The sequence below is a fragment of the Ranitomeya variabilis genome, chromosome 4, assembly GCF_051348905.1.
Source record: "Ranitomeya variabilis isolate aRanVar5 chromosome 4, aRanVar5.hap1, whole genome shotgun sequence".
Lineage (NCBI taxonomy): Eukaryota > Metazoa > Chordata > Amphibia > Anura > Dendrobatidae > Ranitomeya > Ranitomeya variabilis.
The window spans coordinates 115862308-115884432 of NC_135235.1; the positions used below are offsets into that span (position 1 = coordinate 115862308).

Consider the following 22125-nt stretch of genomic DNA (forward strand, 5'->3'; position numbering starts at 1 on the left):
ACTGCAGCCACGGGTTATTTTAAAACTAATTGTTAGTATGAGTTGCGAGATGTTTTTCTAAATGTGTTAGCAACAAAGTCCTTCTGTTCTTTAAGATACCAGGCACCATCCATAGTTGCATTTTCTTCTTAACCTCTTAGTGACCAGTGTAACTGCCATACTAGTGAAGCTGGAGGATGACGACTGCTGGGGACACATTGCATGATGTCGGTGACAGTGGAAAATTACTTTGCCTTGACCATAAATTGAATCTGCATAGCTGTTTATTCACAGCTCACATTAGTAATAACATTTTGAAACACATAAGATTTACATCAGGAAGGAATGAGACTTTCTAAGCAACAGCGATCTAGCAGGCGTCATTCTGAGCGCTTTTAACTAGTTTAGCACTGGCCTGGTTTATGTGATGCTGATATGATGTATTAATTTGCAAAATATATTTTTTAGCATCTGTAATATGTCTATAACATTGTGTGTCTGTTATTATGTGCTTTGCATAGCACCAATGTTTTCTGCAGTGCAGTTACCCCACACACACGAAAGAAGATTTCAAGGAGACCATCCTGGTCATCATTAGCACTTACTAGGCCTGCAGGGTCCTGATGTGGAGGGCCTAATAAGCAGCCAGAAGTGTCCATGGAGGACCAGACTGGTTGCTGAACTTGGCAACGCAAATAGAATTGCTCATTCCTACAATTCATTCAAGGAGGTTTATAAGTGTAAGAGGAAAGCCATATGGGGAATGGGGGCTCAACCAGTTTTATTTGCTTTGTACAGTGGTATAGCTATAGAAGTTGCCATGCCCAGGCCCATATGCCAAGGGATCCACATAAACCTTCAGTGTAGGAGAGCACCGTGTTCTGCATGATCAGTGTAGAGGCGTTGGGACCTACCATATTGTATGTAATGTAGATCAGATTCTTTGTTAATATGATGTAATGACTTCCTTGTATTCTTCCAGGGAAGTAGTACCAAAGAATATTTTCTCCAAGGAACTCTCAATAGTCTTGAGCGCTACTTTTACCTAATAGCTTTCAACTTCTACCTTCATGAGCAGGTAAGCCAGATAAAGGTACATTTTACATAACTGTATGATGGGTAGCCTCTCGCCCAATACCCAAATCTTACTTGTAATCCCACAATTTGGCAGTTCCTCCTTTCTACTTCCTCTGGTTCAAGATGCCTCTGAGCGGTCTCATGTCTATAAATGTAGACCCCTTTTGCAAGATATTACAGGATTAGAAGCGGGGCAATTTATAAGGAAACACCCATTGGTTCATGATACCCCAGTCCTGAAACGAGCAGGATCTGATACCAGAGAAACAGAATTAGGATCGACAGTCTCCTGTTTGCCTTATTTAATTTTGGTAGGAAAAGAAGATTAATTTTGGTTTCATTTTTAAGTCTTTAATAAAATATACTCCCAAAAAAGTTGAAGTTGGCCATAGCATTGAACTAAATATATATTTTTTTGTCTTCAACATTATTCTATGTTGAAACAATCTACTCAATGGTTACCACTTACCATACAATTTTGTTGTAATAATTATAATCCATATTCCACTTGATTGAACACCCGTGTGTTGAACACTTAATCTATTCATGTCCTCCTTTCAGTATCCCTTGGCTTTTGCACTGAGTTTTAGTCGATGGATGTGTATGCATCCTTGGATTTACAGGCTCCAAGCAACCATGAATTTGTCTGAGCTAACTGTATCTGCAGAGCTAATAACCAAAGGAACACGAGTATTGGTAAGTTGTAATGTGTGGGAGGTTCAATAATACTTCACTATCACACCACATGGTTGCCTGATACTGAGTTTTACTTCCACCAATAGTGACTGGCAGGCTACATGTCTGTTGAATCCGAATAGGTGACAAATAGCAACATATTGCTAACGATTTTACATCAATAAAATAGTTAGATAGATAAACATTAAAATGCGGAATCCAGTAATTGACCTTCCACCTTACATAGCACAATTATACTGCCGCTCAGCTCCCTGTCACTTCAATAGGCGCTGAACTGCAGTATTATTGTGTAATTTTAAAGTGGAGAGTTAAACACTGGATCCCCTGTAACTGGGAATGCCCAATACACAGTGTATGGAGCCATGCTTTTCTTGCTCTGTACACAGTGTACAACGGCTAATCATTGGGGGTGCCAGGTGTTAGACCCCATCAATCTGATATTTATGGCCTATCATAGAGAGAGGTCATTGATATGACAGTATTTGGCAACCTGCTTTAACTTTTCAGATTCTTTCCACGAAGAACCAAACTATCTAGTTGCCCAGTTTTGAACTTGACTGTTTCGCATATGATTATATTTAAGGTAGCTTTCACATGTCCTTTTGTGGTTAGAGTGTGATCCTCAATGTCTGGACTGGCCATCGATCTTTTTACCCAAACTTGTTAGCTTCATATATGAGGCTGTGAATTCAGATTAGGAGACCTGTGGCCGGTCCAGACAACATGATCCATACTTGGACCATGAATGTCGAAGTGTGAAACTGGCTCCATGGTACCATTATATCCATGGTGCAAACCTTTTCTGTTACAGGTATTGGATGAACGGTTTTCACCTGACGTTCTCAGCACTGTGAAGGAAATGAATGTAGCTAACTTTCGAAGGGTGCCCAAGATGGCGATATATGGCACCGCTCAACCAAACTCAAAGGTGCAGTAGATTCTTTGGGCCATTCTTTTTATGTCTATGATTATGTATGTGTATAGGAAAAGAAAACAAAGAACAAACAGCCATGCAGGTCCCATAAAAAGTAGATTTTATTAATACAAACATTTAAAACCACCAGACAAAAAGGGCGGTATGGCACAGGGGAAAAGGGCATACATTAAACACGGCCAAACAAAACCGGGCCAGATCAGATCTGATGAAGAAGCAGCCGTCGGGGTCGGGTCCGGCCGCTTATCCCATTTGCTGATCCTGCATGTGTTAGGTACGTGAAATATGCTGATATGGCAATAATACTGCAATGCTATTTATAATGTCCCCATGTTTAGGCACTGTTCTATGGTATTGTTTCCATCAACATGGATATTTGCTCTAACATTATCGTACCTTTGCAAGTGATCTGGCTATGGGTTGGTGTCCTGGCCCGGTTTTGTTTGGTCGTGTTTAATGTATGCCCTTTTCCCCTGTGCCATACCGCCCTTTTTGTCTGGTGGTTTTAAATATTTGTGTTAATAAAATCTACTTTTTATGGGACCTGCATGGCTGTTTGTTCTTTGTTTTCTTTTCCTTGGTATGTTTTGGCAGCTGGTCTCCATTGGTCCTTGATGCATATTTGTTCACTTTTAGCTCTGGGATGATACATTGGTAACTTATAATCATTCTACCAAATATGCTTTCTACAATATTATGTTATGTATGTGTGTGTGTAGAATGAAATTACTTATTTTACGTCACATGAATTTTTTTTATTTTTTGAAATTCAAAAGGAAACTGACTTTTTTTTATATGTAGACATTAGATAATATTTATGGGCCTCATTATCGTGAAGGATGAGGAACATTATGGGTGATGTATTTCACTCATTACATAAACCTTTTGGCACTTGTCTGCACAATGCTTTGTTTCTGAGGATAATGACTGTTGACTTGGACATCACAGTTGAGAGATAAATGTGTACATTCATTTTAGAAATCTCTCTAAAATGTTTTTTTTTTTCTCATACATTTTGAGGGTACTGGCTCTCAATAAGAAGTCCCGTTGAGTCTGAGGGTATTTGCAGTCATTCAGTAATTGGCAGCGCTTTGGACACAGCACAAGTCCGCTGCTTCCAAAATTCTGCTGGCTATTGAATGAAGGTGAATCTGCATATCTTCATTGAACCGTGTGGAATCACCGCGTCCAATACATTGCCTACATAATTATTGTTGTCTTACCTTAATGAGCCCTATAGTGTAGGTTAAGTGCTCACTGATCCATGTGGGGGTGTATTGACTGTACGATGGGCCTGCAATTCAAGACCATAGGACCTTTGTGTGCCATCACATGTTACCTTCATAACATTTTCCAGCCTTTTTCCGAAATATAAATACATACAAAGGTTTTAGTCTGGAATGCATTGGAAGTTTCATATGGTTTTGGATATACCTGGGAATGTTGTTTTTAACAATATGGGAATAAAGCTTTGTATATTGTTATATTTCGGAACATGGTTAGAAAACTTCTTACTTCAGATCATCATTCTACCACATCGGGCTGGCGGGCAAATATCCTTGAAGCTTTATCCAGGGTAAGCTGGCTTTCACATGTTTTTTTTTCTTCATAACATACCATATTCTCCTATTAAATCAAATCTTATAGTGGAGAATGGCTCAATAACTTGTCATGTCACAATTTCTTGGTCGTGTGTGTGCCCGTAGAATTCAATGGGTAATAAATTCAGTATGCTTGAATATACACTGACTAGCAAAAGCCAAATCTATGTATGAGAAAGCCAAGATGATTGTCTATAAATTAATAGTAGTTTCACGTTTGAAGCTGTAGTGGATGGTGAGATATGGAGCTTAAAAATCAGACGCTCGAAACATTGTCACTGTAGTTGTGTGCATTCGTATCTCACAATAATTATTGTATCTCCATTCAGAGTACACACATACCTCCAATATAGCTAATTAGTATAAGGTGGCATTATTCATATGCATTCTCTTATCACTTTTGTTTCTCCACCTTTTAAAAGACATCTTCACATTGTATGTATACAGGCCTCCAGCTGTGTTCTGAACTACCTGACAGACCCAAAGAGGAAATACTCCAATATCCTATGGGTAAACCTGAGAGAAGATATTATAATGGAAGGCAATGAACAAATATACACTCCGCGAGAGCAGGACAACTTCGATCAACATATTGCTATACCAGTTAATACACCAGAGCAGCTTGAGGTGATGGCCTTCAAGAACAGTACACACCATTTGTGCTACTGATTCTCATTGCAAATACAAACTTTTTTTTAAGTATGGGCTGTATTTATGTAAATATCCTTTTTTTTAATTTGCGGTTTTAGATGGGACAATCTGCTTCCATAATAAATGATACTGATGTGTCCTTACTGAACACATATCTCGGAATGAGTTTTAAGCAAGCAGAAAAAAGTTGCATACATCCAATGGATGCCCACCATTGGAAACATACATTATGTTCGAAACCGATGCCTCTGATGGATGCATCCTTCACCCATGGAAATTAGCAATTGTAAACTGTGGCACTACTGTACTTGGTGCTCAAGTAGGTTCCCAAACCGTAGTTATAAGTAGAATGAGTTGAGTGCCATGTTAATTCTATTTATCCTTCACCTATTTTCTCCCATGTTTATAAAAAAAATTAATTATAAAATATTCATGGTTTTACTGAATTGATGCCCTTACACTGAACTGCACTGCTGTCCCTTGGGTCCCATAGTGACCGGGCCAAATTTTTGAAATCTGACCAATGTCACTTTATATGACTCTGGAATGCTTAAACAAATCCCAGTGATTTTGAGACTGTTTTTTCATGGTACACTATAATTTATTAGAATGGTTAATATAGATCGATATGTTTTGTGTGTATTTATAAAAAATATCAGAAATTTGACAAAAATGTAAAAAAAAATTGCAATTTTCAAACTTTGAATGATTATCCCTTTAATCCAGATAAGCATATCCAGGTGAAGTGTTACTTGATGCGCTGCAGATTCTGACATACAAATGACATCCGTGAAAACTTTTTTTTAGGTTTAAAAGTCAACGCGTTTTGAGGTCAACGCAGGACCTCTTCATCAGGACAAACTAGTTATTTCCCAGTTTTCCACTATCTTAATCCAGACAGTCATACCACAGAAGAACATTAACAAATAAGATTTCCCACATGTTGGCTTTACATCAGCACCATTTGTAAGATGGTTTGCTTTTGTAAGCCTTTTAGGAGGTTTAAAAATGTAGCAGTAAGTTTTCATTTTTTCAAGGAAATTTACCAAATATATATTTTTGAGGGAATTATTCAGGTTTGAATTTACATTGGGGTCCTATATATTGGAAAACCTTCAAAAGTGAGACCATTTTAAAAACCGCACCCCTTGAAATGTTGAAAACTGCTGTTGGATAGTTTAACCCTTCAGGAGATTTTCAGGAATTAATGTAAAGTGGCATAACAGGAATGAAAAAGTGTATTTTTACCATCTAAATGTCGCTACCTTTTGAACAAGCCCGCTATAGCCAGACTCTAAGGTCGCTATTTAGTCGTGAATTGCCATGGCAAAGATCAGGACCACACAATCATGATCTCAGGGTGCCAATGGGGATAAAGAGGAAGCCCCCACACTCTGTTAAACATTTATATGATGTAGTCACTATTGACAGCAACATCTGAGGGGTTAAACGACCATAGTCGGTGCCAACACTGATTGTGGCTGATACAGCAAGTTGTCACCTATAGTGTACAGCCGACAGCTGCTGGATTGTCACCTGTATGGGGATGCTATTCTCTTATATCTCAGGTCAGTAAAAAGACGTATTGGTGGTCATTAAGGGGTTAAAGTGAACCTGGTACAGCACGTATAAGGCACTGGCTGTATAATCTCAGCCAGGTATGATTGACAGTGAAATACTGCGGCATTTTAGAGAAAAACATACTTTTACTTGCCGACGGGGACCGATACCGCGCTATAGAGTCAGATGGATGGGTCCTGCAACCTCTCCCCACCCACTGCCTTGGATTGGCAAGTCTTTGCCTAAATGCATGTGTAGGAGTGTCAATCCAGGGCAACAAATGGGAAGACAGGTTCCCTTTAAAAACGCTTAAAAATAGTATAAATCCATGATGTAATGTCTAGAAAATTAATAGAATAAGGGAAGAGTGATTGAGGTGTAAATGTGACTAGCAGATTTGGAGGCAATAGCTAATAAGGTAGTTAATACCATATAAAATCCTGCATCTTCACAGATGATGTAACGTTTTCTATACACCCTGTTTAGAGCGTTTGTGCTTTTCCGTTAACTATTTTTTGAGCATGCAGTTTATTCTATAGATTATAAGTAGTGATCTGTATTTAGAATGCTAGTGACACTGCTGGAGTATTCCATAGGCACATGCATGTAGTTGTTTGTGAGCAATACTTTACCATTTTAACTACTTTGTTAAAGCTTTGCAGAGAATTCAGAAAACTGAAGTGAAAGCAAATCTATTTCTGATAATGCCTATAAGTATATAGCAAATTTGAATAGATCTAAGACTTTTCAAGAACATTTCCACCTAAATAAAATGTAAAGTATACTCTACTGTAGCACTGCCGTTCCAGCCATGTTGTTGCTGCTGTTCCCGGTGGCTGACGAGACATTGACTGTAACCATCACAGGACAAAACCATCAATTAATTCTAATTGGCTGCAATTTTTGGTATTTTGACATCACAAACATATATATACTGTGTGTGTGTGTATATGTATGTGTGTGTATATATATATATATATATATATATATATATATACATACATACATACATAATTTTATATATATAATGTGTGTGTATATGTATATATTCATATTCCAATGGAATACTGATGAGCTGCAACCTACTAGTGACCGTTTAGGCTGCATCGGTCATATGACACATCAATGTTACATTACTCACTGGGAACTGCAGTTCCGACATTTCTGGAGTAGAGCTGAATATTCACGGTTTTCATTTTCTCTGAAGCACTGAATTGTTTTAAGCTGGTCACCACTTTCTCTGATTTTTGCTGGAGGTCTCGGCTGTTTATTGTGTATAGCAAAGCTGATCAATTAGAATATGCACAGTCTACACTGAAGCACAAAACAACTATTCAAATGAGGCCAAGTCACTCAATGCTCCCTTGCTGTGGCCAAACCGTTAAGTACATTTCATCACCTACTTGTTACAAGTCTATCTTCGCTCCCACCCTTATTCTTGATTGACAGTTCTGGCTTAGGCAATGGAGGGTAGAGATACCGTAGTAAGAAAACAAGTAGGAGAGAAGGTGCACTGAACTCTCTAGCCACCATCAGATACAGACTCCCTTTAAAGAGTATCTGTCATTAGATATGATCGCATCATTTGAAAAGCGAATTCACCAGCATCTACAAATTTTTCCCCAAAACTTGTGTTGCGATCAATACCTTTGACTCTAATCACTATACTGTAAAGCCTCAAATTGCTGTAAAAATGTGAATAACACTTTGAGGTCTGATAGGACAGTATTGAACCCATATTGAGCAGCTTATTGTCAGCAAAACCTTAGTAATATCTGAGTGACCTAAGCCAATCTAGATAGGGAAAAACTGGTGGTAACCAACAATAGTATTTGGGTAGCTTGTACGGGTCTATTAATTGGACTATTACATAAAGTGCAAAAAGAAAATGAGAATTTTTAACAACACGCACACTTTATTACCTTAAGCAGTTGACTTGAAATTTCTGGATTCTGGAGATTTTTTTATTTGTATTTAAAAAAAAAAAAAAGTATGGCTTCCCTACCTGTGACACACAAGCATAGGTTTCAGGTTTCTTATTTACTAGCAAAATTAAGACTTAAATTTATTAAACTTTCTTCCTGGTTTGCAATTGCAATGTGTGAAAATCTTTCTAGTATCTGTGGATTATTATTCACAGACTACCATTCCCCATTTTCACTGTGCTTTAGCATTAGTGCAGTAGTACAACACAATATGATATTGGACATTTTCTCTGTCCCAATGTCAATGAGGTGTGCCCCCAACTAGAGAACCCAAGGATTTGCATTTATGTATGGTAAATTAGTCTAAGCACTTTTTTTACAGCATTTGTGTTTTTTGTTTATAGTATCATGTACGCAATCATACGGTATTTATTACAGAACCATATATCAGTATCGTATGATAATAAAATCACAATCTACTCTCTAAATTTACTCACAAGCTTTTAATTCTCTTATTAGAAATTAGAAGCCACAATAGTCAGTCATATCTTGACTTCCCAAAAGTGGCTGGAGGTTTGCCTTGAACAGGAGAAGCAAATGAAGATGTTCAAAACATGCCAGACCATGCAGGAAATCTTTAGCCAGCAAAGAAGCAAATATCCTGGACTGGTGTACAAAAGAATCCCAATTCCTGATTTCTGTGCTCCCAGGGAACAGGTAACCAGGAAAGATTTATTATACAGCAATTGGCAGGGTACAGAAATAAGATAAGACTCGTGGTCCTAATTCCAGAGCTTTCAAGAAAGTTTTAAGTTTTACCGCTAATTCATAACTAAATGTTTGTGCCCTTATTTTTTTGAACATTGATGATGCCCCCTATCCACATGTCCCAACACAACTCGTTCACACAGTATTTTCAGTCCGACCGCTGTCCGTGAAAGACCAAATCTGCAAATGTAAATTGCAACATGTCCTAGTTTTTTTTTCCCTTGAATCGGATGAGATTGAAGTCAGTGAACATGAGAAAAAAAATCTGATCCATACAGTCACAGTATAACATCTGATTTTTAGATACATTGCAATTCTCGAACATGGGAAACTGCAAATGTTCCTGTAATTAATAGCCGCTGCTGTAAAAACCAGATTGCAAATGGATGACAAGTGAGAAAAAAATTGAGTTTTCTGAATGAAATTCTGAATCCTTTTTTTATATGCTTTTGTGAATCTACCCTTAGGGTAGATCTGACATGTAAGATTCTCTAGGAGCCTTTCATAAGGAGCACTGTATGTTGAAAGAAAACTTCTCCAATATCAAGAGTTTCCGATCTCTGATCCATGGGGATCAGCTGTTCTCTGGCTCCAAACTAACAGTAGAAGTTTTCATGGTGAAACAACTGCTTCCAGTTAAATGAATGTCCTGTCCTTTTGAGTATCTGTTAGGCCACGTTCACGTGTTCAGTATTTGGTCAGTATTTTGCCTAAGTATTTATATAAGCCAAAACCAGGAGTGGGTGATAAATACAGAAGTGGTGATGACATGTTTCTATTATACTTTTCCTCTCATTGTTCCTCTACTGGTTTTGGCTTACAAATACTGAAGTAAAATACTGACCAAATACTGATTTTGTGAACGTGGACTTAGTCAGACCAGAATATCTGATATAGGTATAAAATAAAACGGTTCATTGGATTGGATTTGGTCTATGAGTTAACCTTTAACCGAGAATTAGATACTGTACATTTGATAATTTAATGTAGGTGTAGGTGGTGGCAGGAAAGACGCTGTGTACAATGCGCGCATTTTTGTCAAGTTTTTGCATGTGATTTTTCCTCATTCATTTTAAAAAGTGCTCCAAAAATGCTGAACAAATTGACATGTTCCATCTCTGCGAAAACATAGCAGGGCTCAAAATATCCACAGAAAAAAATCCAAGATGTGCATGAGGTTTCAGAAATGTCACTGATTATGCTTTTACTGTAAACACTGCACATTTTACCAATCAAATATGCTGCACAAAAAATGCAGCAAAGCATCCAAGTGTGAACATACCCTAATTGCTCCCTACAGCCTCTTTTCCTTCTCTAGAGAAAGACACAGACTAACCTAAAACAGCCAATGCACGGTGACCAGGACCTCTCCTAACACTCCTGCCTTTTATATATTTAGAGGCCTTGTGCATTGTGCTATAGTAAAGTCCTCTGCATGCTGAACAATATTCAATACTTTAAGTTTACGTATTGTTTTGTCGGCAGGATTTTGACACGATTCTTCAGGCTATGAAGAACATACTTGCTAAGGACTCTAATTCAGCTTTTGTGTTGAACTGTCATGGCGGCAAAGGGAGGACAACGACTGCAATGGTCATCGCATTACTCACACTGTGGCACTTCAATGTACGTATCAAATCCTTTAATAAAGGATGCAGTAAATATGTAGCATAAAGCAGGTTTGATGTTCATTGATGAGAGGCTCTTGCAAGGTCTGATAGGCAACTTTCTTTATCATCCATTACTTCGCTATGTTTTATTTTTTTAAGGATTGGTAGGCATGCTTTAATAGTTATTACTTTATTCATTGATCTGGTCAATTGTATCATTGTGCTATGTATGGGGAGATATTGAGCCAGTCTGACTTATACCAAATACTATGCAGTTAAATAAATCCTATACCTCCCAACTGTGCCAGGTCTAGCGGAACGTTATTGGATTGTGAAAGTTATCACATGAGGGTGATGGCATGTTCGGGTTTGAACATTTTAGTTTACACCCACTAAACAGTCTGATACTGGGGGATGATATTGTGTGTGTGTGTGTGTGTGAGGGGCTTAGGGGGCACGGGGCATCATACTGTGTGGGGAGCACCTTGGGGCAACACACTGTATGTATGGGAGGCACCATAGTGTGTGGGGAAAATACATCATGTCTAGGGAGTACGCCTGAGGCGTTATACTGTGGGAAAATCTAGCTCTGGGAGTACACCATGGTGGCATTATATTATGTGTGGGTGGGGCACCTTGAAAGACCATACTGTGTGTAAGGGGGCATCACGCTGTGTGTGGGGGGAGAGCACTGTTGGGTGAGGGAAATTCACCTTGTAGGTACACATCAAACTGTGTATTGGGATCACTGAGGGGACATTTTACTGTATGTAAGAATACATCATAGGGAATATTGTGTGGGGGAATGCACTGGGGGGGGGGAATTCATGTTGGCACTATGTGAAACCACCAAGGTGCTTCATTAGAGACACTATTTCTCCTTCGCCTCATTGGAGGATACAGGACAGTGGGTGTATGCTTCTGCCGCCAGGAGGCTGACACTAAGTAGACATAAAAAAAGTTTAGCTCCTCCTCCGTCGTATACACCCTGACACTGGCTACCAGAGAATGCAGTTTTTTGCTTAGTGTCTGAAGGAGGCACACCTCTGGGTCTCAGATCCTTCGGACCCTTATTTCACTTCATGAGGATTGAGAGGTGGCGACAGACCCTTTTGAGGGTCCGATCTCCCCAAACCAGCAACGGGCAGGCATGTGCGAGTTTTCTCCACGTATCCTTTCCCGCGACGTGGGCTTGCGCCGGACATGGCCCTGACCACCCTAAGGTATTTAAGACCATAGGCTGTACAGGTGCCCTTAGATGTCAGTGTGACCCCCCTGTTTTTTCTACACCTATGTTTTGGCTGTGGTGATAGAGGGGTGGTAGACGGTCCCTCTCCTTATTCCAGAGCGGAAAATGGAGTTTGGGTTCCTGCACTGTCATGGTTTTTTCCTCTCCCCCTGCTAGATATTAAAAAAAAACAAAAAACATCCACACTGATCCTCTTCTCCCAGAGGGTTCAGTTTGTAAGAGGGGGGAAAGCTAAAAAGGGGGGGCTCCTGAGGCAGCAAAGAACCTTAGCAGATTACCTTTTAGGCCTTTGCCGGTGCTGGTCAGCGCTGCAGTGAGGTTTGAGCGTTCTTGGGCCGGTCTGGCGCCGGGTTTGTAGCGGCTCCGCAGTCCCCCCAGAGCTCCGGTCGGTGCTTCTGTTCGCCGGCGCTTCCCTTCGCCGGTGCTGGTCAGCGCTGCAGGGTCCGGTACGGCCGGCGCCACGGCCTCTCCAGAGGCACCAGGCTCCGGCCTAGCTCTCCAGGTGCACTTTCGGGTCAAGCTGGTTCGACTTCCGTCCTGGGCAGACCACGCTGTGAGGCCCCGCACCGACGCGTCTTCCTCCAGCCACCACCTCCTCTCCTCGCTGGAGGAAAAATCGAGGTCCTGGCTTTGGCCTGGTCCAGGCCGCATCGACACTGCAATCCAGGCGGTTCCACCCCCTGATGGCAGTTAAGGATAAAGGTGGCGCATTTGCTCGTCTTTGAGTGTCGGTTCTGCACTGTATGCGGGGGACACAGGACTGGGGTATGTGCTTCTCCCTCCAGCCTGACAGCAGAAGCATTACTTTTTTCCCAGTCTAAGGCCCTGGGGGTAGAGCATTAAAGGGCACCTGTCACCCCGTTTTTTGAAGATGAGCTAAAAATACCGTTAAATAGGGGCAGAGCTGGGCGTTACATTAGTGTCTTTGTGTGCCTTTATAACCTACCTAAGCTGCCGAAATACCTTTGTAAAGTCGCCGTTTTCTGCTGTCACTCACGCTGGTCTGGTCATATGGGTGTGGTGACAGCGCTGTTTCTCCCCCAGAATTCTGCTCATCATTACGTTCGTGGCGTAGTGGTGTGCGCATGTCCAAAGTGAAGATCCACTGCCCAGGAGATTCAAAACAGCGCGGTCTTCGCTATTCGCCGTTTACCGGTGGGCGCGGCCATCTTTCCTTTGGCCGCGCGTGTGCAGATGGAGCGCTCTGCTGCCCGGGGCTTCAGGAAAATGGCCGCCGCGATCTCCATCTGCGCACGCGCGGAATCCCGCGGCCATTTTCCTGAAGCCCCGGGCAGCAGAGCGCTCCATCTGCGCACGCGCGGCCACAGGAAAGATGGCCGCGCCCACCGGTAAACGGCGAATAGCGAAGACCGCGCTGTTTTGAATCTCCTGGGCAGTGGATCTTCGCTTTGGACATGCGCACACCACTACGCCACCAACGTAATGATGAGCAGGATTCTGGGGGAGAAACAGCGCTGTCACCACGCCCATAGGACCAGACCTCCCCAGCAATCTCTCCAGCAGTTACTCCTGCCCCTCAGGGAGAGACTGGGGTGGTTCCACTGGAATGGGTCATGTCACTATCACAATCCATGGCATCCCTAACCAAAGCAATCGAGTCCCTTCAGACTCCGGCTGGGGTCAGGGACAGTAGTTCCTCTGTCTTAGAGAGAGCTTCGGATTCTCAGGGTCTTACGGCCTGCAGGGGCCGCGCTCACACTAGGCAGACGCGGGGGAAGCAAAATCTCTGTGTCTCCCGGGCCATCAGGTGCATCAGCATCCTGGAGTTCCGTCTCTCGCTCTCCTTCCCCAGTGGAAAGCGGGGAACTCGGGTCAGACTATGATTCGGAGGGGTCCCTCAATTTAGAGACTCCTGGATTTCAGGAGTCAGTAGATAGCCTGATTGAGGCTGTCAGACCCTGGGAATAGAAGACGAACCCGTTTTACCCTCGGACCACAAGGTTTCTTTTAAGCGGGCCAGACTATCTCATAGGGTGTTTTCCTCTCACCCCGAGTTTGAGGACCTGGTTCAGCGAAACCGGGAACACCCAGATAAACGCTTTTCAGGGCAAAAAGCCTTGAAAGCAAGATACCCTTTTTCTCCTGAGTTACGTAGTAAATGGGCGGAATCTCCTTCGGTAGATCCGCCGGTGTCCCACTTAGCCTCTAATACTCTATTATCCCTCCCCAATGGCTCTTCTATTAAGGATCCCATGGATCGTCTTATAGAAAGTTTGGCTCGTTCCGTTTTTGAGTCTTCAGGTTCAGCCCTTTTTCCCTCTTTTGCGGCAACTTGGGTTGCTAAAGCCATGATGTCTTGGTCAGAATCTCTGACAAAGGCTCTTCAAGAGAGAGACTTGCCTGCGGAGTTGACAGAAATGTCAAGTCAGATAACTCTTGCTGGAAGCTATCTGATTAATGCATCCTTAGATGCAGCAGACTGTGCCGCTTCTGCAGCAGCAAATGCAATTGCCATTAGAAGGGCTCTCTGGTTAAGAACTTGGCGTGCAGACTCAACCTCTAAGAAATCTCTCACAACCCTCCCGTATCAGGGGGGTTGCTTATTCGGAGAGAAGCTGGATCCGCTTATTTCTGATACCACAGGGGGAAAAGCAATTTTCTCCCACAGCAGAGGTTTAGACGGCCATTTCGGTGTCAATTTCATGCCCGTTTCAAGCCCTTTAGCAATACCAGATGGACCCCAGCGTCAGGTTCCGCTGCACAGGTTCGACCCAATCTGGACAGGGACAATTGGATCTCCTATAGAGCAAACCCGGGGGGAAGAATTTGTTCCCAGCCGACTAGATCCAGGGGGTCCAGGGCTCAAAGGTTTTCAGCCAAGTGACTGGAGGCATCCTTGGATTGCCACCGACAGAGTAGGCGGGCGCCTACTTTTGTTTCACCAGGTCTGGCTCCAGTCAATTCACGACAAATGGGTGGGAGAGCTCGTGTCCTCAGGGTACAAAATAGAGCTGGTTTGCCAACCCCCACAAAGGTTCCTCCCATCCCGTCTTCCCGGGTCCGAGTCCCGGCGCCAAGCCCTGTTCAAATCTATAGATTCCCTTCATCTCCGCGGGGTCATCACTCCTGTCCCAAGGGAAGAGAGATTTCAGGGGTTCTATTCCAACCTATTTATAGTACCCAAAAAGGACGGATCAGTGAGGCCCATTCTAGATCTCAAACGCTTAACCAGGTTTGTCAAAATTCGTCACTTTTGAATGGAATCTCTCCGGTCAGTCATTGCGTCAATGGAAAAGGGGGAGTTCTTGGCCTCGGTAGACATTCAGGATGCCTATCTGCATATTCCCATTTTTCCTGCCCATCAAAGGTTTCTCCGATTTGCCATAAACAACTTACACTTCCAGTTAACGACTTTACCCTTCGGGCTGGCCTCCACCCCCAGGGTGTTCACAAAGGTCATGTCTACTGTGGTTTCCATTCTGCACTCCCGAGGCATAGTAGTGTTGCCATATTTAGATGACCACCTCATTAAAGGGCCGACCTTTCAGGCCTGCGAGGATAATGTCAGCATTGCTCTAGACACACTCTCTCGTCTAGGTTGGCTAGTGAATTTAAAAAAGTTATCCCTGGTACCATCCCGGAAAATTTCATTTCTGGGGATAATTTTCGACACTTCTCAAGCCCTCTCGATCCTGCCTCAGGACAAGGTCCTAGTCCTTCGGCGAGAGGTGAGGATCCTTCGGCGACCGTGCTTCCATACAATCCAGTCTGGCATGAGGGTCTTAGGAATGATGGTGGCAACAATAGAAGCAGTACCATTTGCACAGCTTCATCTTCGGCCTCTCCAGCATGCACTTTTAGCAGCATGGGACAGGAATCCATCCTCCCTCAACCTCAGGTTCCGGTTGCCTCTCCAGGTCAGGCAGGCTCTTTCATGGTGGATAAACAGCCCTTCCCTTCTAAGAGGGAAACCCTTTCCTCCAACCAATTGGCTTGTGGTTACAACGGATGCCAGTCTCCTAGGTTGGGGAGCAGTGTTCTTTCACCACATTGCCCAGGGGCACTGGTCCTCCCCGGAGTCAGCTCTTCCTATCAATCTCTTGGGAGATTCGGGCAGTTCGATTGGCTTTACAGTATTTCCATCATCTTCTGGTGGGTCACCCTGTCCGGATTCAATCGGACAATGCCACAGCCGTGGCATACATAAATCATCAGGGGGGCACCCGCAGCAAGGCAGCCATGCAGGAAGTAAAGCAAATTCTGTGCTGGGCCGAAAGAAATCACTCCGTGTTTTCGGCAGTCCACATTCCGGGTGAGGAGAACTGGGCGGCGGACTTCCTCAGTCGGCAGGGCCTGGCTTCCAGGGAATGGTCTCTCCATCCTGAGGTATTTCAGCAAATATGCCATCAATGGGGCACTCCGGACGTGGATCTAATGGCATCTGGGAAGAATGCCAAGGTACCCAGATTTGTCGCCCGGTATCGAGATCCACAGGCAATCGCCGTGGATGCACTAGTTCTGACCTGGAGCCAGTTTCATCTCCCATATCTGTTTCCCCCTCTGGCACTGCTCCCGAAAGTAATCAAGAAGATCAAGTCAGGAGGAGTGCCAGCTATTCTGGTCGCCCCGGATTGGCCGCGGCGGTCGTGGTACACGGACCTGATACAGCTTCTCTCCGGAGCTCCGTGGCGGCCCCCAACCAACCAGATCTTCTATCTCATGGGCCGATTTACCACCAGAACTCAGGGGTCCTGCATTTGATGGCCTGGCCGTTGAATCTTGGGTGTTAACTCCAGCCGGGTTCTCCCAAGAGGTGGCTGATACCATGATTCATGACTTGGAAGGTTTTTCTTTCATGGTGCAGAGAGCGCGGGTTGCCTCCTCTGCGTTTTTCCATTCCAAATATTCTTGCCTTTCTCCAGGCAGGCCTGAATTCAGGGCTGGCTCCAAGTACTCTTAGGAGGCAGATTTCAGCCTTATCGGTCCTTTTTCAGCGTAGGATTGCTACTAACCTCCAGGTAAAGACCTTTTTTCAGGGAGTCGCTCATAAGGTCCCTCTTTATAAAACTCCTTTGGAAGCTTGGGACCTTAATTTGGTCTTAAGGGTTTTACAGGAAGCTCCTTTCGAACCACTTCGGGATGTTTCCTTAACTTTTCTTTCCTGGAAGGTTGTATTCCTAGTGGCCATAACTTCCATAAGGCAGGTATCGGAGCTGGCAGCCCTTTCCTGTTGAGCCCCTTTTTTAAGGTTCCATCAGCATAAGGTGGTGCTCAGACCAGCTCCCTCCTTTTTGCTGAAAGTTGTTTCCTCGTTCCACATTAACGAGGATATAGTTCTTCCCTCTTTTTGTCCGGCACGGACGCACCGTGTGGAAAAAGCTCTCCATACGTTGGACCTAGTGAGAGCGCTGAGGAGATACATTTCTCGAACAGCTCCTTTTCGACAGACGGATGATCTGTTTGTCCTCCCAGAGGGTCACAAGAAGGGATTCACGGCCTCGAAATCTACCTTGGCCAGGTGGATACCTTCCGCTATTCAGGAGGCCTACCGCTCCAAGGGCATAGGGGTTCCGGCTGGAATCAAAGCTCATTCCACTAGAGCAGTGGGGGCTTCCTGGGTGATTCGGCACCAGGCCTCAGCAGAACAGGTTTGCAGGGCTGCAACTTGGTCCAGTCTGCATACCTTTGCCAAGCATTACAATGTCCATTCCCAGATCTCTGCAGATGCAAGTCTGGGTAGGAGGATTCTTCAGGCTGCAGTAACGCACTTATGACGACAGCTGCTTGGATAATTATAACCGGTGAGTTAATTCCCCACCCAGGGTCTGCTTTAGGACATCCCACTGTCCTGTGTCCCCCAATGAGGCGAAGGAGAAATAGGGATTTTTGTGTTACTCACCGTAAAATCCTTTCCTCCGAGACGCTCATTGGGGGACACAGCTCCCTCCCTGGTAGCCTGATGGCTGCTTTTGGTTGTATTTGAAGTTTATCAGGCAGTAGGTCTTTTCTAGACATAAGTTTTCTCTATTTGCTGTTTATACTATTCCTCGTTTTTTGTTCTTCTACTGCTTTTGCACCAAACTGGATTCTCTGGTAGCCAGTGTCAGGGTGTATACGACGGAGGAGGAGCTAAACTATTTTTATGTCTACTTAGTGTCAGCCTCCTGGCGGCAGAAGCATACACCCACTGTCCTGTGTCCCCCAATGAGCGTCTCGGAGAAAAGGATTTTACGGTGAGTAACACAAAAATCCCTATTTCTGCATTGCCACACAAAAAAGACTGGCAAGTCTAAGAGAGTGACTTTGTATAGAAAATGATGCTGCTGTGTGTACCACAATAATTGTTCCCATTTTCACTCAGTTAGGAAAATATGCAAAAAAACACAAGTTGAAAACCAGAGAGACTGCTGGTGTTGGTGAGACTTGTTTTAGCTAGTTTGAAGAAGTTCTCTACTTACTTTTTTAGTTTCCAAAAGTTTTTATCATGAAAGCAAAGAAAACATGTGACAAATAAAATGCACAATTGGTTCCTTACAGGGTTTATTAAAAAATGCAAGAGAAGTAAAATAACAGGCAAAACATAGCAATATAAAACCATGCATTAGGTGCAATGGGGGTGGAGGAGGTCATCATGATGTTACACATGTAAACAAAAGGGAAAATAAGGTAGAATGTATTGATCATATTAAATATGAAAGAATTGAGGCTGTTTAACAAGTCATAAGAATTAAATCGATACTAAAAGTGCTGACTGCTTTGAAAGGGTGCCCGTTGTCCATCCTAGTGGCATACAAACAAAAAATAATGTTCTTTTTAATCTGGAATGATCGTATTAATCTGGGTTTGAAGTAACTAGAGGGAGAGCGCTGTGAACCGTCAACAGATACATAACTTATTTCACATCTGTGTCAGGGGCTCCTCTGTCATAAATTCTGTCAAACATGCCAAAAAAAAATGTATTCAATTCCCCAAAAATGATGGACACCTTGACAGAAACCAGATACCCTTTGTAGTCATTGGGGCCTGTTTGGCACTTTTGGTGCCCATTATATGTCAAAACGGAGTTCATAGCACCGATGAGAACATATCCTTGCAGTAAGGCATATGGGTTCAATGAGAATCATGTAGAATAAAAGAAGTTCTATGAATTATATGATAATCTGCCGTAGCGATCAGACCACAGAGCATATCCACCATATGTGGGACGTATTCCCTCGCAGTATGCATCCCTTGAAGTTTTGAGTTAACCTTACCAAATATTCAGAACCCAAAAATATTCTTATAAAAGTTTTACTCCACCTGCTTTTTCTTACAAAATTCTAATTAATACAGGAGCAAAGTGTAAAACGTCTGTCTGAGGTTATATTGAGGCTTTCAGCAAAGGGCATTATTGTTACTGAACTGAGGGCAAAATAGTCAGTTGGAGAACATCATCTATCTAGAGATCCAGTTGATGGTCATAATTTCCTCCATGTTCACAATGTTATTTAATATAATTTATTACATATGGTGGCTAAACACAGCAGACTTACATTAATGTTATGTAATGGTGATCCAGGAAAAAAAGTGCGTGCTACATTCAGCGTCTCTAAATTTGTGTTGCAGGGCATTCCTGAAGTTAGTGAGGATGAAATTGTTAGTGTTCCAGATGCCAAATATACCAAAGGAGAATTTGAGGTAAGACTCCTCTTTTATGTGATAAAAGAAAATTACTAGTACAGAAGCTATCATTGTAACATTGGTTTTTCGTTTGTGATTAGCAAAATGTACAAAGTTTCTGCTGTTTGCAATAAACCAATCAACCAAGAACAATTTAGATACCTCAGCACAACAGCTATATCAAGCACATTTTCCAATTTGAGTACAAAATCAAATAGACATGAAATACCTGGACTGGCTAAGGATTTGTTTGCTATGATGTTTGATTGCATGTTAGAAATATAGCTAAATCAAGAGAGTATTACAAAAAGACGAGCAGAAATCCTTGCTTTGAACAAACAAGGAAAACAGTCCAAAAAGCTACTAAGGTATTGAATGTTCTTAGCGATTAAGATGGGAGCAGCAAGAATTGAGGTTTCAGTTTGCATACTAAATAGTGAGGATCTCCATGCCGGAACTCCAAGACTGACATTGCTACTTATCTAAAAGCACAAGAAAAGTCAAGGTCAATATGCATTAAGATACAAACAAACAAAAAACATATAAATAAGGCACAGATGTTGTGGGACAATGAAACATAACTAGAAACTTTTTAGGCCTATTGATCGGGCATGTCGGAAAAGGAAGAATGAAGCGTATGCTGAAATAATTACACTGCCTACCGTGAAGCATGGTGGTGGCGTTATAATTCTCTTTGGCTACTTTGCTTCCTCCTACACTGAAAACCTGCTGATTGTGGAGGGCAAGATGAATTCAATCAAGTATCAGGAACTCCTAGGAGAAAATCTCATGTATTCTGTGAGGAAGCTGAATCTTGAGCATCCAACAGGACAATGATCTCAAACATAACTCAAAGTCCACCAATATTTGGTCTTAGAAGAAGTCCTGAAAGATTCTGGAGTGTCCATCATAGTCGTCTGACTTAAATATAATAGTAATTTTGGTGGGCTCTAAATAAAGGCCGCAGATTAGCAATCAAAAAAAATATTTGTGAACTTGGGGCCTTTGCCCACAAGGAACTCTGCCAGTAGCTGGTATTTGGTTATGCATCACATTTGCAGCCTGTCATAAAAAAACCAAACTGTGCTCTAAATACTAAGACGCTTGTCATGAAGGAGGTGAGTAATTCTGAGACTTTCATAGTCCTAAAGTGTGGCATTTTCTGTTGAATTTGGAGAAATCACTAGATATCAATTCTGATGCTATTATATCAACTAATATATGTATGCTATCACTCCAAGTGACAAATGGAGTCACAAACTCGTTCAGAATTGTCAAATAAGTTTTTGGCTTCTATTTATATGGGTTAATGTTATTCCTGCCAAACCTCTTCATGCCACCCACTAGGTGGAGAATGTGTGGTTGAGGCTTCGATGTCAGTCTGCAGCAAGGTCTAATCCACCACGTACAATCTCATGTTATTTAGCTTGATCTGCTGCCAGGTACAATTTGTTGCTGTCGAATCCTCCCACGTGGAGATGTGTGGCCTGCCGCAACGGGAACTCCCACCGACTCATTACAGGAAGTGGCAGTTATACACACAAGATGTGCGAGCGCTTTCTAGCTTATGTAAGGGAAATGGTGTACACCAACTTCCTCTAGGCTTTCCCTATTAAACGTCTGAGTAGCTGTTAACAGCCTCCTGGCTGCTTGGTTCTAAGACATTTATGTGTTTTTGCATAAATATATTGTGAGAAGATCTGGTAACGTTGGACCCAGCCTTGTATAATGTTCCATTTGTTCTAATATTGGAGGTAGATGTATCCATCATCCATTTCATTTTCTTTGTCCCATCAGTTTTTTCATATTTTCTGATTTCTGAATACACTTTTATATTTGCTTATATTCTTTTTTTATTATTATTTTATTATTAAATTGTCAGAAATTTTTGCAAGGGTAGAACATTATTAGCCTGTCTAAGAGTTCCTTGCTGCAGATTTAGCTATGGAAAAGTTTCCATCATGTCCAGTACAATTTAGGCTGATGGACCAATGATTAGCTATTAATTACCTGTTTACCTTTACATTTTATTTCGATGACCCTTGATACTGTTAGGATAGTGGTTTTTATTTTGTAACTTGACAGTAGCCATTTTCTGGATATAGCTGCAGTTTTAGGCCGGAATCTGAACCACACAACCTGAGAAATGTGTGCTCAATCTCATGCACCATACTTCAAGATTATCTGTCAATGGAAACAGGAAAGCGCTCAACATGGCATTCAACATTGTAGAATTAATGACTTTTTTTTAATGTTAACTAAACTAATCTCATGGCATTATGGAGAATGTTGCGGTGTCTGGTAAGCATTACACATTTGTCACCACTAGAGGGCAACAACGTGCAGTTTTCACTTGCTGTATAGGTTGGGATTAATTTGTTTTTTTACATTTGACTCTAGGTTACATAGAGCCTGATTACATATTTGAGCCTGATTTGCAGTGTAAGATTTTGTG

The 22125-nt window shown here is 42.3% G+C and overlaps 1 protein-coding gene across 2 annotated transcripts in view; it reads left to right on the top strand.

Annotated features, from left to right (window-relative positions):
- Positions 1-22125, top strand: part of PALD1 (phosphatase domain containing paladin 1) — a 324772-nt gene that overhangs the window by 177219 nt on the left and 125428 nt on the right. For both annotated transcript variants that reach the window (XM_077259145.1, XM_077259146.1), the window contains 7 exons: positions 962-1057; positions 1618-1752; positions 2564-2680; positions 4735-4914; positions 8943-9140; positions 10677-10817; positions 19617-19688. In XM_077259145.1, coding sequence (XP_077115260.1) covers positions 962-1057; positions 1618-1752; positions 2564-2680; positions 4735-4914; positions 8943-9140; positions 10677-10817; positions 19617-19688 — 939 coding nt within the window. The remainder of the gene's footprint in view (positions 1-961; positions 1058-1617; positions 1753-2563; positions 2681-4734; positions 4915-8942; positions 9141-10676; positions 10818-19616; positions 19689-22125) is intronic.